Source organism: Electrophorus electricus, chromosome 10 (genome assembly GCF_041902795.1).
Source record: "Electrophorus electricus isolate QZ-2024a chromosome 10, ASM4190279v1, whole genome shotgun sequence".
Taxonomy (NCBI): domain Eukaryota; kingdom Metazoa; phylum Chordata; class Actinopteri; order Gymnotiformes; family Gymnotidae; genus Electrophorus; species Electrophorus electricus.
In genome coordinates this window covers 29,024,224-29,038,028 of record NC_137506.1, presented here as the reverse complement: position 1 = coordinate 29,038,028, position 13,805 = coordinate 29,024,224, and the positions used below count along the sequence as shown (strand labels likewise).

Genomic DNA, 13,805 nt, shown 5'->3' with positions numbered 1-13,805 from the left:
TTCTGCTGTTTTTTTTTCCTGAGAAATAATTTGAAGTTGACATTTGTTAAGTTTTCAACACTGCTGGTGTGCAAGGCATTTTCTTCTGCTTGTTTAAAGCAACAAAGCTATAAAGAACTGATACGTCCTGAAGCTGGTTAATGTATACAGATCTTTTGCTGTTGTTTTTCTTGAAAATATATCTTTTAGTGCAGTTGTTGTGGATTTAAGCAATCCTGATAGGTTTTTCACTCGTTCTGGGTTCTGGGACGAAATATTATAAGCATGTAAATATTGGCTTTCGTCCGGGCTTGAGTCGGAACGGAATTGCGGTGCCTGTCTTTTTAAGAATATGCAAATGGAGAGAATGAACCGAGTGAACCCGAGTGGCGTATGCGTGCTGTGCGCTGCCGGCGCTGGAACTGTGGGTCAAGGCTGCCAGCCCGTACATGCGCGGGCTTCTAGCCCCGCTTGCGCTATTTTAAGCCCCGTCTCTCTTTTTTTCTGCCATTAATCCACAGCTATCGGGGGTAAACCTTTGAAAAATGAAGCGGACTTCGTTGAACGACAGTAGACGAGGGGAGAAGTGAAGGCGGGCTCTTTCAAATGGCTCCTTTATGACGGCTGTGTTCAGACTCCTTTCGCATGGCTGACCTCTGCGAGGCTCCTAGTTGCCGAAGCTCCTTAAACGACCTTTGTCGCAATAGGGGCCAGATGCATCCCCTGTCTAAAGGTCTCCAGAGGTTGAGGAGCGAGAAGGCTTTGGGCTTTTCACAAAGGTCATGTCAAAATAAATGCGATTGGCACATGGCAGTGATTGTCATTCATACTCCGAGGGAATGTCACGTTTCAATTTTACAGTGCCACAGATAGCCCCGAGTGAATCTGTCAAGGGCACCTCCGTGTATCGTATGGTTCTTTTCCCTGGTTGTGCTCTTTGGCATGCGTGGTCATGTTTGCCCTGTTACTGACAAATCTTGGTCCCCTAAAATCTGTGGCTTAAATCATGTGATATCTGCATGCACTCATGCAGAATCCAACAAATCCTCGATAACACTGTTTTGTGTGGTGGAATTGATAAATACAGCATTAATTCAAAGTGTATCAATTCCAAGTGTAAGCTTATGTAAATTATACTGCTGTATTTAAGCCTAATTGATAGTGGGTGTCTGCTCAGAGGAGCTGGGTTAGAACCAGAGAGGCATTTCTAGAAAAGTTAATGTCTGGATTATGGGCCTATCAGAGATCAGGAAGAAAGTGGTGTGTGTTGCTGTATCTTTGTTTTATCAGTGTAGACTTTGATTTTGAAAGTGGACGAGGGGGCCTGCAGTGCTGGTGTGCATGTGAATGTGGCGGTGCCAGGCTCTTTTTGTCAGTTTTGGAGTACGAGCCCCCCTCCCCATACCGTGCGCCGTGGTCCCTGCGTGGCAACAGGAAGGAGGTTAACCTCACCGCATGCGTCCTGTCCCTTACTCGCTTCCTCTGGTGCTGTTTGCCAGGATCTGCAGGACTCTGGACATATAAATGTGGAATGTTTAGGGCCACCATGAAATTACAGTGACAGGGTTCATTCAGGATGTATCTTTAGGGTGTGTGTGTGTGTGTGTGTGTGTAGTATTGCCTGAGGGATATTCTAGTTGTCCAGAGAACAGGCAGACATTCTCAGAACCAGTTCTTCCTCTTATCTCCGTGGACCTTTCATCAGTGCCATGGGCCCACAGGCAAAAAGACTCAGGACACCCTGTTAAATGCAGTAGTTATGAATTCAACAGGTCTCCATTATCAGAGTCCAGCGTGGAAAAATGCTTTCTTTTATCTGGTATTATTCCCCGTTTGGGACCTGTGCCCCCCTGATCTATTAATAACCGGCACTAGTGCACATCCCAAGAGACCAACATTTTTAATGCGTCCTAAGCAATGCTATTATTTCATTTTTATCAGGGTGCCCTGGAGTGCCAGTGCCAGCTGGTCAGCACGGCGGCTCCCATGCCACGCGTTCCGGCTTGCTCTGTGCCTCGCGCGCAACCCGTGCCATACGTGCGCTGGCCTTGCCGAGGCCGTAGGTGCCATGTGTGCGTGGAACTGATAAAGGCTGTACTGTACTGTTCTGTGCTCCAGTTTCCTCCTACTTCCTGGCACCTTCCCCCCCGTGGCGATTCAGAGTCAGACACTCTTAGTGCAGCGAGGGCCCCAAGAAGGGGCATTTACGACTGGGAAAAAGTCCAAACACCAACCTCGACTCCTTATGCCCTTCCTGCGCTGCAACTCCTTCTTCCCCTCCCACTTCACCCCTCCACTTTTTTGGGGGGAATCAGTTTCTATTGATTTTCTAGATAAACAAGCCCTTCCTTTCTCTCCCTCTGGAGAAGGTGGGCAAGTCGAGATTCCTCTTTCCGTTGCTCTCTAATGGGCTTCGTGGTGTGGAGCCTGAACCACGTCCTCGCCAACCATCACCAACATCATGTTTTCTGATGCCTAAATATTCTATGACTCATAATTACTCTTGACAACCTTTAATCTTTGTGCTTCTAGAGTGAAGCAGACTAGTGACCAGCGTTGTTTCCCAGATGTTTGACCTGCTCTGTCCCTGTACAGCCCCTTGTGACAGGCCTGCTTCATTGCCTCAAACGTAAATTGTGTGCAGCAGAGGATGCGTGCCTAGAGAAGCTGGTCAGCACGGTACGCCTCAGCAAATATTTGACTTAGATAAAAGCTTAGGCTGCAAATAATTCTTTATGCATTCATGTATGTTTGCTTGGTATGAAATGCTGGGTCCAAGACTGTAGTCAAAGTAACTTCAGGCTTGAGGACTGTGAGGGATATAATGCAAACAGACGTGCGTGCGTGCGTCCGTGCGTGCGCGCACACACACACACACACACACACACACACACATACAGGCAAAGATCCTCACGCTAACTCAATAACTCGCTGTCTCCACTCGATGGCCCATGGCCTCAAACAGTATAGAACATATGGCTAAGCGCTTTGAACCAACCAGTGAGGTTTATATTTATAAACTGCAGTGGAGTTCAGTGATTGGAAGACACATGTTTCTACTCCACATCATCAGCCCCTGCCTCACCCCCCCCCCCCCCATGCACGCACGCACACACACACACACACATATAAACTCTGAACTGCTGGGCTCACTCCCTCTTGTGGGTCCATGCGAGAGTGCATGTGTAGTGAGCAGGGGAGCGGGAGAGGAAGAAAGAGGGAAACGGAGTGAAAATTTCAGGGGACAGTCCTCGCCTTGCCCCTCTCCCGACACACACACACGTCTTCGTGTACTCCGAGAGAGTACAGCTGTGAAAGACATTCACGTGTGAGTGAGTGAGCGCGCAGGAGAGAGAGCGAGAGAGAGAGAGAGAGAGAGAGAGAGAGGGGAGAGAAAGAGAGAGAGGAAGAGCGAGCAAGGGAGGGAGAGGCTACAGAATGTGTGCAGCTGTTGGGGATTTTCTGCGAGCGGATTAAGTCACAGCTTGGCTCGTGTCCTCTGTTGTTGACCTAATGGCTCACGCTCAGGTTCGTCGAACTCAATGAACTCTGCAGTGCCTTGCTGCCGGCGCACCTCAGCCGCGGCAGAGAGCTCGCAGCCTCAGAGCTCTCTCTCCTGCAGACTCTGGAGGCCTGTTTTTGTTGTTGTTGTTGTTGTTGTTAATCTTCCATCTCTCCTTTCTATCGAATGGGAGTCGTCTGCTATTTTATCACGAGGACTGGAAATATTTGCTTTGGCACATGGGATTGGCGCGGCGTAAACAAACGGCGCGATTACGGCCGGCCGCTCAGGCGAGACACTTCACGCGGTGGGGAGGGCTGACGTGGTGAGGGGCGAGCTCCCCCTCGCGGCTCCTCACCGCTCCTCAACTCTCCCTTCCATCCTCCTTGTGCCCTGTGCTACAGGCAGAGAAGAAGGCCAAGCTGGTGTCCGTGATGAACTCGATGGAGGAGCGCGGAGTGGTGGGGGCCGAACCCCAGAAGGCCGGCGTCTCCGCCAGCAGACCCCTGCACCCAATCCCCGCGCCGCCGCCGCCGCCGCTGCCGGCCCTGCAGGAACAGCAGCTAGCTCCGCCTCAGACCCTCCCCAAAGCCCCGCCCCTGCCGCAGCCGCAGTCGCAGCCGCAGACGCAGACGCAGCCGCAGACAGACCCCGCCTCCCCGACGGTGGCCACCACCCCGGAGCCCGTGCCTATAGGGGACGGGGACAAGACCTCTCCCAAGTCCACAGACACAGAGGCCGAGTACGAGGTACTGACCGCCCTGTAGGAAGAGCAGTTCCTGGTCTGGTAAGGAAAAAATGAAGTTTCAATGCGCCGTTGTACTGGCCACAACAGGGACGTGCTAATTGGATTAGAGTGGTGCCGTCTTTCTTGATATATGAGGTCTCAGTATATGATTTCCTGTTATATTACTGTCAACCGTGTAAAGAGGCTACTCCTTAATATCTTATGTGACAGTGTGATAACAATAATAGAAGGCACGGCAGTCAGGTCAAGTATAGAGCGGGTTGATTACGACTGTAGCCGAGGATACTGCATACTGGGCCATCCTGTCAGCACGGGCTGTGTTGGCCTGTCTGCAGGATGGCCGAGGGTTCGGGATCGGTGAGCTGGTGTGGGGGAAGCTGCGCGGATTCTCCTGGTGGCCTGGACGCATCGTCTCCTGGTGGATGACCGGACGAAGCCGAGCCGCCGAAGGCACCCGATGGGTGATGTGGTTCGGTGATGGCAAATTCTCTGTGGTAGGTTTTTTTTTCTGCCAGGGCGTCTGGTTGAATGGCCTTGACTGCTGGTGGTTTGTAAACACGGATGGAGGGCGAATTTACGGGCGTCGTCGGCGCGTTCTTTCGCTCGGCGACCAGCGACTGAAGCTCTGCCTCCCCTTCCCCTCCCCCCGCAGGTCTGCGTTGAGAAACTGTTGCCTTTGAGTTCTTTCTGCAATGCTTTTCACCAGCCAACGTACAACAAACAGCCAATGTATAAGAAAGCCATCTTTGAGGTGCTACAGGTAAGGATTTGAACTTTACCGAGTCTACATCAGCTGCACAATCACAAATGAGCATTTGTTTAGCGTTATTGATTATTGCAGCAGGTATCGCTGCATGATTTCAGCTGAAAATAGGCAAATTTCCAGTGTATGCGAGCAGCAGACTCGTGTCACCAGACTGACGTCACTGATGTGCTCCCCCCCCCCCCCCCAGGTAGCCAGCAGTCGAGCGGGAAAAGTGTTCCTCACCTGCCCGGAGAGCGACGACACCGACACGTCCAAGTCGGTAGACATGCAGAACAAGCAGATGATCGAATGGGCCATGACGGGTTTCCAGCCCACTGGCCCTAAAAGCCTGGAACCACCTGAAGGTGAGGCACGCCAACAGACTCTCCTTTATTGAAGGCGTCTCGCCGAGCGTGTGGAGGCGCGCACAGAGTAAGAACACATGCAGGGAGCTCGTTGCCTTAAGTTTTGCTGCATTCGGGTTGTGCGTTTTGGAACCTGCCGCTCAGCTAAAAAAAGAGAAAGGACTGTAGACCAGAGCTGTGGAGACAGATGACTGGCATGCGTGATGGTCCCTGTAACAACTGCTGGTTTTAGTTAGAGATCCTAACAGCTGATTGACTACTGGCTTTTCCTGCATGCTGGGTACACGCGGGCTGTCCCGAAGCTGCTTAGTGCCATCCTGATTCACAAGCCCGTCTACAGCTCCTCCTGCGGACCTTTCGGCTGTCTCTGATTGTCTCTCTGTCTCTGACTGTCCGACTCCGACTTCCTCAGAGGAGCGCAACCCGTATAAAGAAGTGTACCCAGAGATGTGGGTGGAGCCAGAGACTGCAGCCTACACCCCCCCGCCTGCAAAGAAACCCCGCAAGAGCACCGGCGCGGAGAAGCCTAAGGTCAAAGACATCGTTGACGAGAGGACCCGAGGTGAGCGGCACCGGGGCCAAGGGGTTCAGCGGGTTCGGCGAGTACTCCAATGATCGACGTCCCCTCCAGAGCCCTCTGGCGTAAAGACTACACGCTAAACGCCGTACACGGAATCGGAGAAGCGAGCCAGGTCTAATCACCTCCTTCCACCTGCTCTTCTTTATTTCCCCAGAGAGGCTCGTGTATGAAGTGCGACAGAAGTGCAGGAACATCGAAGGTATTTACGACGCGCTCCACCACACCATAAAGGCTCTCCCGTGACCCTGCCTGCGCACCGTAGAAGGTGCGCAGGTCGTACTTACACTGCTTTCTGCCTGCTTTCCTGCAGACATCTGCATCTCCTGCGGGACGCTGAATGTTAGCCTCGAGCACCCGCTCTTCACCGGAGGGATGTGTCAGAGCTGTAAGGTAGAGGGCCAGCTCGTCCTCATGCGCCCTTGGGCCCAGCCACCTGTCCTAGACCCACTGCTGTATACTAGAATCATTCTAATTCTGTGGAGGTGGCCGGCCAACTCTGTGACATGGGACAGTTTATGTTTCGCTCTCACACTCGTGCAGTGGCCAGTCACCCCCACTAACGCACTGCAGCTCTGTTATTTTGATTTCATAACAGCTGTTGGTTCCGTTGATATAAGAGCGGTTATAATCACATCTACCAGGTCTTTATGGTCCGCAGTAAAATATACAATCGTGTGGTTTGGTTGAATGTACCCATCCTGGCTGGCTTTTTATTCTTTTCATAGAGCAGAATTGTGCTGTGTTACAGAACTGCTTCCTGGAGTGTGCATACCAGTACGACGATGATGGCTACCAGTCTTACTGCACTATCTGCTGTGGGGGTCGGGAAGTTCTCATGTGTGGAAACAATAACTGCTGCAGGTACGGCGAGGTTCCGCCGTCGTATCTATACAAAACGCTTGATATTGACATTAGGAATTACAGATACACTACCCTCCGCTGCCGTAACGGATGTGCGTGCCGTGGCCCGGCTGTTTGAGCGTGCTGGCTGAGCGCCCCTGTACCGTGTGCAGGTGTTTCTGTGTGGAGTGCGTGGACCTGTTGGTGGGGCCGGGGGCAGCGCAGGCGGCCATTAAGGAGGACCCGTGGAACTGCTACATGTGCGGGCAGAAGCCCCAGTACGGTCTGCTGGAGAGGCGCGTGGACTGGCCCAGCCGCCTACAGCACTTTTTCGCCAACAACCACGACCAGGACTTCGTAAGTGCCGCACGGCCAGGCTCGCCAGCTCCGCCGCGGCCTCGCCGCCATTTCGGAAAATTTCCAGCAAGCTCGTGGTGGGAATTGTAGCAGGGGGGCCGGGCCCTGAAAAGGGGGTTGCGTGTTGTGGTGGCTTCTGAATATTTGGACAGGGCTTAAAAAGGAGGAGTGTCTTGGAAGGCAGCCAGTGGTGTAGAACGTGATCCAACTAGCTGTCAGCTCATGGCATCCAGCACATTACAGTGCAAGCCTAAACAACATATTAGCTTGGCAACTGTGAGCTGCTTCCAATAGCAATAACATGCGAGAGCTCGAGACCCACTCAGGAGGCGAAGGGAAGGTTTTTTATGGATGTTTAGGGACATTTCATGGTCCACCTGTGCTGCAGTCCTGTAGGTAGGACAGATTAAAGGCTTTTGATGTGCTTTATATCATCACAAATTTATGGTTAAGAAAGCCAGCTGTTACCCCAGACCTCCTTTACCAGACCTTAACAATGGGGCCTTGTGTCTGAAGTGGTTTAATGTACATGGTTCTTTTATTACTTTCAGAAAGTAGATACAGATAGATGTGCTTTCATTACTGAGCAGTCCTGCTCTCACTCTCTCTCACACGCTCTCTCGCTCTCTCTCTTTGTCTTTCTCTCTTAGGATCCTCCAAAGCTATACCCTCCGGTCTTGGCAGAGAAGAGAAAGCCCATTCGTGTTCTGTCGCTCTTCGACGGCATTGCCACAGGTTTAAGGAGCCCCCACCCTTCCTCCATCATCACCACCCCACCTCCTTGCGTTTCTTGTCCTCTCAGCGGGAAAATGGTGCTGTCTGCACAGTGCTGATCACATAACAGGCAGCCTGGGCTTTCAGAGCCTAATCTATGAGGAGCACAGAGGCTGACTGCTAATAGGCTTGTAGTTTAATGTTCCCATTTTATTATATTCCTTTTAAGGAGGAATATGCAAATTATGTTTTTTAACAACTAAAAAAAACCAAAACATTGACACTATGCATTACTTATACAAATGAGAAACACTTGTAACTGGTCCAGTGATACCTCTGAATCATAATTTCTCAAAATTATAGATTATATTATATAGATTCCCTATATAAATGTGTTTTTGTTTTTTTTGGTTTTTTTACTATGTAATAAACTGAACTATGTACAAAAGATTATATAAACTATACAAAAGATGCAATACACTAATGGTACAAGACAACTGAATGGGTTTGGGAGGATGTGTTCTCACAGGTGTGTATGTGTGCGTGTTTAGGGTTGCTGGTGCTGAAGGAGCTGGGTATTCAAGTGGAGCGCTATGTGGCGTCTGAGGTATGCGAGGACTCCATCACCGTGGGGATCGTGCGGCACCAGGGGCGCATCATGTACGTGGGCGACGTGAGGAACGTCACGCGCAAACACGTGAGTTGACTTTCCACGTCACGCACGCGCCGTCGTCTACGACCTACTGGCTGTACGCGTTGTACAGTCATCGTTTCATTTCCCGTCGCCTTTGCCTGCAGATTCATGAGTGGGGTCCTTTTGATCTCGTCATCGGTGGAAGCCCATGCAATGATCTGTCCATAGTTAATCCAGCGCGGAAAGGTCTCTATGGTAATATGAGATTGCATGCAAAGCCACAACACAGCCCGTGTTCATTTTTACCCCCTCCCAAACATCGTTGGCAGGTAGCTAGTTTGTATATTTATAAGACAAGTGTGGGCAGACGAGTAACTATCTCTTCTCTCTCTGTGTACACACACACACACACACACACTCACCATTTCACAGAGGGCACTGGCCGGCTGTTCTTTGAGTTTTACCGGCTTTTGCACGAAGCGCGTCCTAAGGAAGGAGACGAGAGGCCATTCTTCTGGCTGTTTGAGAACGTGGTGGCCATGGGCGTCAGTGACAAGAGAGACATCTCTCGCTTTCTAGAGGTGTGTGTGCTCTTGCATCAGCTTCTCTCGCATACAAAACAGCCCCCTGGTTAGCGATGTCTTCTCGGCTAAAACAGGCTGCATGGAATGTGCGCTAGTGATAAACTGATGGCTTTTTGTCGCCACCCAGTGGCAGACTTGCTGACCTGCTGCGGTAGACATAAAAAAATCTAACCTGTTTTAATAGGCTCACAAGACAAGATGATTATATTTTCTAATTCCTGCACCCAGTATATATTTTTTCATATGCATTTTCTCAGTTATTTATATAGGTTTAACTTGATATTAAAGAACACTACTCTATATAAGCTTATGTTTTTATTAGTCTAGTTTGCCTATTTGCCAGAGGTGATGCACAAAACCCTTTGATTTGACTCTCAGTTAGGAGTACATATTAATAAACTAATTTGAAGTTAGATATGGTCATATGCAGTCAGAATAAAATAAAGTTATCATTGTATTTCTTGCAGCCATATAAAGTCAAAGAACTTAAACATACACGTGAACATTTTTTATAAATGAAGTTACATACACGTATCACAGCTCTAGGTATAGCACTGCTAATTGGCAGTGTTTGCCATGGAAAAGTGTTTGGATAATTGTTAGCCTCACCCGAGGAGCTGTTTCTCACCCCTTCCCTAGCTCTTCAAAGCAAAAACGTTACCAAACTCTTACCACAACCGTTTTACATGTCTGTTGCATCTCATGCACTTTAGCAGCAAATCTGTCATGATTTGCTACATAAACTGTGATCTGATCACTGTAATAGTTTAAAATAATTTTAACTTAAGTGTTTTTGGCAAACCGATCCCTAAGCAAGATGACGTAAGTACTTAGCAGTTGGCCCGCTTAATGCAGTAAGCTTTTCCACTGGATCGGCTCGTTGTCTAGAGCCCCACATCTCCTTCTTCATTCTCAACAGTGCAACCCGGTGATGATTGATGCCAAGGAAGTGTCTGCCGCGCATCGCGCCCGCTACTTCTGGGGTAATCTGCCCGGCATGAACAGGTGCGAGAACAGGGAGGGAGGTGCCGGCGATCTTCCCGAATGCTACCTTCTCATTCCCCACATTCCCTTGTTCTCCTTCATTCAAACGATAGATCTCACTCGCTGTGTCTCTCCTTCCCTCTTTCTTCCACCTCCTTTCTTGTTCTCTCTCTGTCTCTCTGTGCATGTTCTTTTTTTTTTCCCTGCATCTGTTTTTTTTCCCTCTTCCTAGACCTCTGACGGCCATGTGTACTGACAAGCTGGACCTTCAAGACTGTCTGGAGCATGGCAGGACAGCTAAGGTAATACTCCAGGACTAAAGCCCACCACACTAGTCCAGATATTCTACCACTGCTTTAGAAACGGTCTGACGCCCCAACAAAACGACTGTAATAAATAATTAACCTTTGTTCCTCCAGTTTGATAAGGTGAGGACCATCACCACTCGGTCGAACTCCATAAAGCAGGGTAAAGACCAGCACTTCCCTGTTTATATGAATGACAAAGAGGACATCCTGTGGTGCACTGAGATGGAGAGGTATGCTTTGTTCACAAAAGTTTCTGACTGTTGCTTTATAACTGTATACAGGCCCCAGCAGCAGGGCTCGAGCAATGAGGCGACACATTTAGACTCGAAAACCCTGCAGCGAAGGGCATGAATACTGTTCACGCTGTGAATATAATGATACACATTTAACCAGTATTTTGAAAAATGAAAAATGAAAGCCTCCAGACAACCCTCTAAACCCCCCCCCCCCTTTAACCCCCTCGGGATTCTGGACTCTAGGGTCTTTGGCTTCCCTGTCCACTACACAGACGTGTCCAACATGAGCCGGCTGGCCAGGCAGCGGCTACTGGGCCGCTCGTGGAGTGTGCCTGTCATCCGCCACTTGTTCGCACCACTCAAAGAGTACTTCGCCTGCGTGTGAAGCCCTGCTCACAGAGAGCCGCAGAGGAAACCCAAACTGGTGTATGAAATAACAAGAGCCTTGTGTATTATTTACAATATAAACATCAAAGTAGTTATTTCATGTTATTTCTTATGTTTTTTAAAATATTGACTGTTTTTAAAATATTGTCTTTTTTATTCTATTTAATTGTTGTTGTTGTTTTTTTTGGTTTTTGTTTTATTTTGTTTTTCAATTCATTTCACTTTTTAGCAGTGTTATCCAGAATTTGAATCGATTTATGTGTGCAAGCTATACTTGAGCTGGAGCCTCCTATCAGGGCACTGAGAGACGAAGAGGGAGAATGAACGATGGAAAATAGGCGCTAAACCATTTCACCGGTGTAAGTTCCGGAAGCTCTGACTTGGTGATTTTGTGTAATTGGGCTGGGTTGGGCCGCAGGCTGAGTGGTCCATCTTTCCTCTCCCACAGCAACTGAGCCTTGGCAAAAAAACAAAGAAAGAAAAACAAACATATAAAAGGTGTCTTTCTCTTTAGTGCCAGGGGAGCTCTGTCTTAACGAATCCAAAACGCCACATCACGAATACCTCTTTGTTTACAGTTTATATACACAACTGAAGGTAATAAAAGGTACTACTGTAATAGATGACAATATGGTGCTTCAAGTTGGTGAAAAACATTGCAACTCATGTGGTGCTACTACTTCAAAGCGGATGTGGTCAGCTTTAGACCATTAGCCAGGTTAAAATCAAGAATCTTAAAAAAAAAAAAGAAAAAAAAAACTGCCAACATAAAAGTGACGCTAAACTATAAACAAGGACTCGTCAAGCCAGGTCTGCCACATCTCATTTTGTAACTTTTACAGTCTTTTATACAATACCTTTCTGGTGCTCAATATCAATTCCTCAGCCTTGCAGTCACTGGGGTCTGTTGCCTGCGTCTCTCACACACACACACACACACACACACACACACACACACACACACATACACACATACTCACACACACACACACACACACACACACACTGGCCTGCCACATGGGCCGCGATGTTTTTTGTTTTGTTTTGGGTTTTTTATTTTATTATTTTATTTTATTTTTTTGGTCATCCATACCTTGAGATCAAAGGCTGTGTGGAGCTATTAATTTTTTTTAGCTCTGCACAGGCCAGAATCATTACTGTACAACTCTTAGCGTGCGCGGTGGACGCAGGGAGGGCGGTGTCAGGTTTGCTCTTGGCCTGCTGAAACCCCCTTTATAGCGCCACTCGCAGGCTATCCTCAGTCAGGTGCAAAACTTAAAAAGGTGCGGCTTCACAATGTTCTTCTACCTTTTTATAGCAAATTTTTGTGCTGTGTTACCAACAATATCAAGCACTTTTGTATATGTATACTTCTTTTTATTTCTGTTGATATTTTTTGAATACTTATTCTTGACTCTTGTGAATTTTTGGTTATGTTCTATGATGTGAAACTCTCTTACCATTATATGAGGTAATCCTTTCTTTTCCTGTAAAGTAGGGCTGTGCCAATAGATGTGAAAGAATGGCTTAGTAGAATAGGGGAGATTTCACCTGTCGTTTTGGTGGTGAATGGGTTAAATTAGCCACCCTTCACGAGTCCTCATCTGCTACAGTGATAATTCATCATAATCAACATTAAGAAAGTACTGTCTGCTCCCAGTGTAGTGCGTATGTGAGCCTAACAGTAAGTATCTTTGCTTGATATCCAGTCAGGTCGTTTCTGTCCTAATGTTTCACAGATGCTTCTCTTGTGATGTCATTAGCGATGTCTAGTCTCTCCCTATTGGTTCTCCAGTTGTTTGGGCCGAGTCAAAGCATGTGGCCAAGGAATATATACATTTAAAGGAATCCAAATTAAGACTCTTGTTTGTATGGGTAAAAACTGACCAATGTACTCAAGTTGCAAGGTATATCTGTGTTATTGGCAGGTTTTGGAAATTTGTGAATTTATTTAGAATTGTAGTAAAAGTCTGCGTGCTTTTAAATTATTGTTCTTAGCAAAGATTTGGTAATTCGCAAACTGTCATAAAAGGTTCTGTAGAAACAAATGAGATTTCTTTTGATTTAAGGGGATTGCACTGCATACATACTTTACTTTTTCTTAAAGCTCTGCAGTTACTCCTTATGTTTTTATGTTCAAAATGAAATCAATGCCCATATTTTTTGTACATTTTGTACATAGAATATGTCTGTTGCTGTTTTTGACTGTTTAGAAAATTACCTATGAGATGTACAAATATAATTCTTTGCTAATATATATCATGAAATCAGAAAGTCTCAAATTAACAAAGAGAGGGTATAATTGGCGAAACTGCAACATTAAAAATGGACAAAAGCTACAGAGCGGGGGGGGGGAGACTGATGATCTTTGGTATTTCATATTTATATGTCAAGTGTTGAATAGGGAAAGCAAAAGAACGTGATTTTAACAGTAGATGGACAATTCCATCTTTACTGCACAGCCCTACATACAAAAGTCTCTTTTTATTTGCATTTAATTCTTTTATAAGTACTAAGAGGGGGATTGTAGGTGTTTCCTAAGGTGCTAAACATTTTATCTAATTGAGAAAAATATATTATTTGGAAAAGAATTAAACTTGTCTTGACAATGACTGTTTTTATGTTCCTTGTAGTATTGAAAAAGCACTATTATTTTACTCTCTCATATAAATATATTAACAAAGGCATTTTAACTTTGTACTTGAAAAAAATGATTACGATGAAAAGATTCTTATATTGTTTTAGATTAGAAATTGCTGTAGTTGGTGCTTATCTGTGGGAAAATCATGTACTCATATTGGGAAGTAAGAAAGAAATTGTAATAACTTTTGCTGTTAACATG

The 13,805-nt window shown here is 47.1% G+C and overlaps 1 protein-coding gene across 16 annotated transcripts in view; it reads left to right on the top strand.

The window, feature by feature from the left end:
• Nucleotides 1-11,731, top strand: part of dnmt3ab (DNA (cytosine-5-)-methyltransferase 3 alpha b) — a 29,796-nt gene extending 18,065 nt beyond the window's left edge. For 13 of the 16 annotated variants that reach the window (XM_081721341.1, XM_081721338.1, XM_081721337.1 and 10 more), the window contains 17 exons: nt 3,886-4,230; nt 4,565-4,723; nt 4,882-4,989; nt 5,183-5,339; nt 5,752-5,901; nt 6,074-6,118; nt 6,230-6,309; nt 6,668-6,780; nt 6,933-7,116; nt 7,767-7,851; nt 8,382-8,527; nt 8,629-8,719; nt 8,897-9,045; nt 9,968-10,053; nt 10,265-10,334; nt 10,452-10,570; nt 10,820-11,731. In XM_081721341.1, the coding sequence (XP_081577467.1) occupies nt 3,886-4,230; nt 4,565-4,723; nt 4,882-4,989; nt 5,183-5,339; nt 5,752-5,901; nt 6,074-6,118; nt 6,230-6,309; nt 6,668-6,780; nt 6,933-7,116; nt 7,767-7,851; nt 8,382-8,527; nt 8,629-8,719; nt 8,897-9,045; nt 9,968-10,053; nt 10,265-10,334; nt 10,452-10,570; nt 10,820-10,961 (2,229 nt within the window). In that variant the 3' untranslated portion in view covers nt 10,962-11,731. Of the gene's footprint in view, nt 1-2,511; nt 2,659-3,885; nt 4,269-4,564; nt 4,724-4,881; nt 4,990-5,182; nt 5,340-5,751; nt 5,902-6,073; nt 6,119-6,229; nt 6,310-6,667; nt 6,781-6,932; nt 7,117-7,766; nt 7,852-8,381; nt 8,528-8,628; nt 8,720-8,896; nt 9,046-9,967; nt 10,054-10,264; nt 10,335-10,451; nt 10,571-10,819 lie in introns of all 16 variants that reach the window. The other 3 variants (XM_081721346.1, XM_081721348.1, XM_081721343.1) reach the window with 3 other exon arrangements.
• Nucleotides 11,732-13,805: the final 2,074 nt, after the last annotated feature.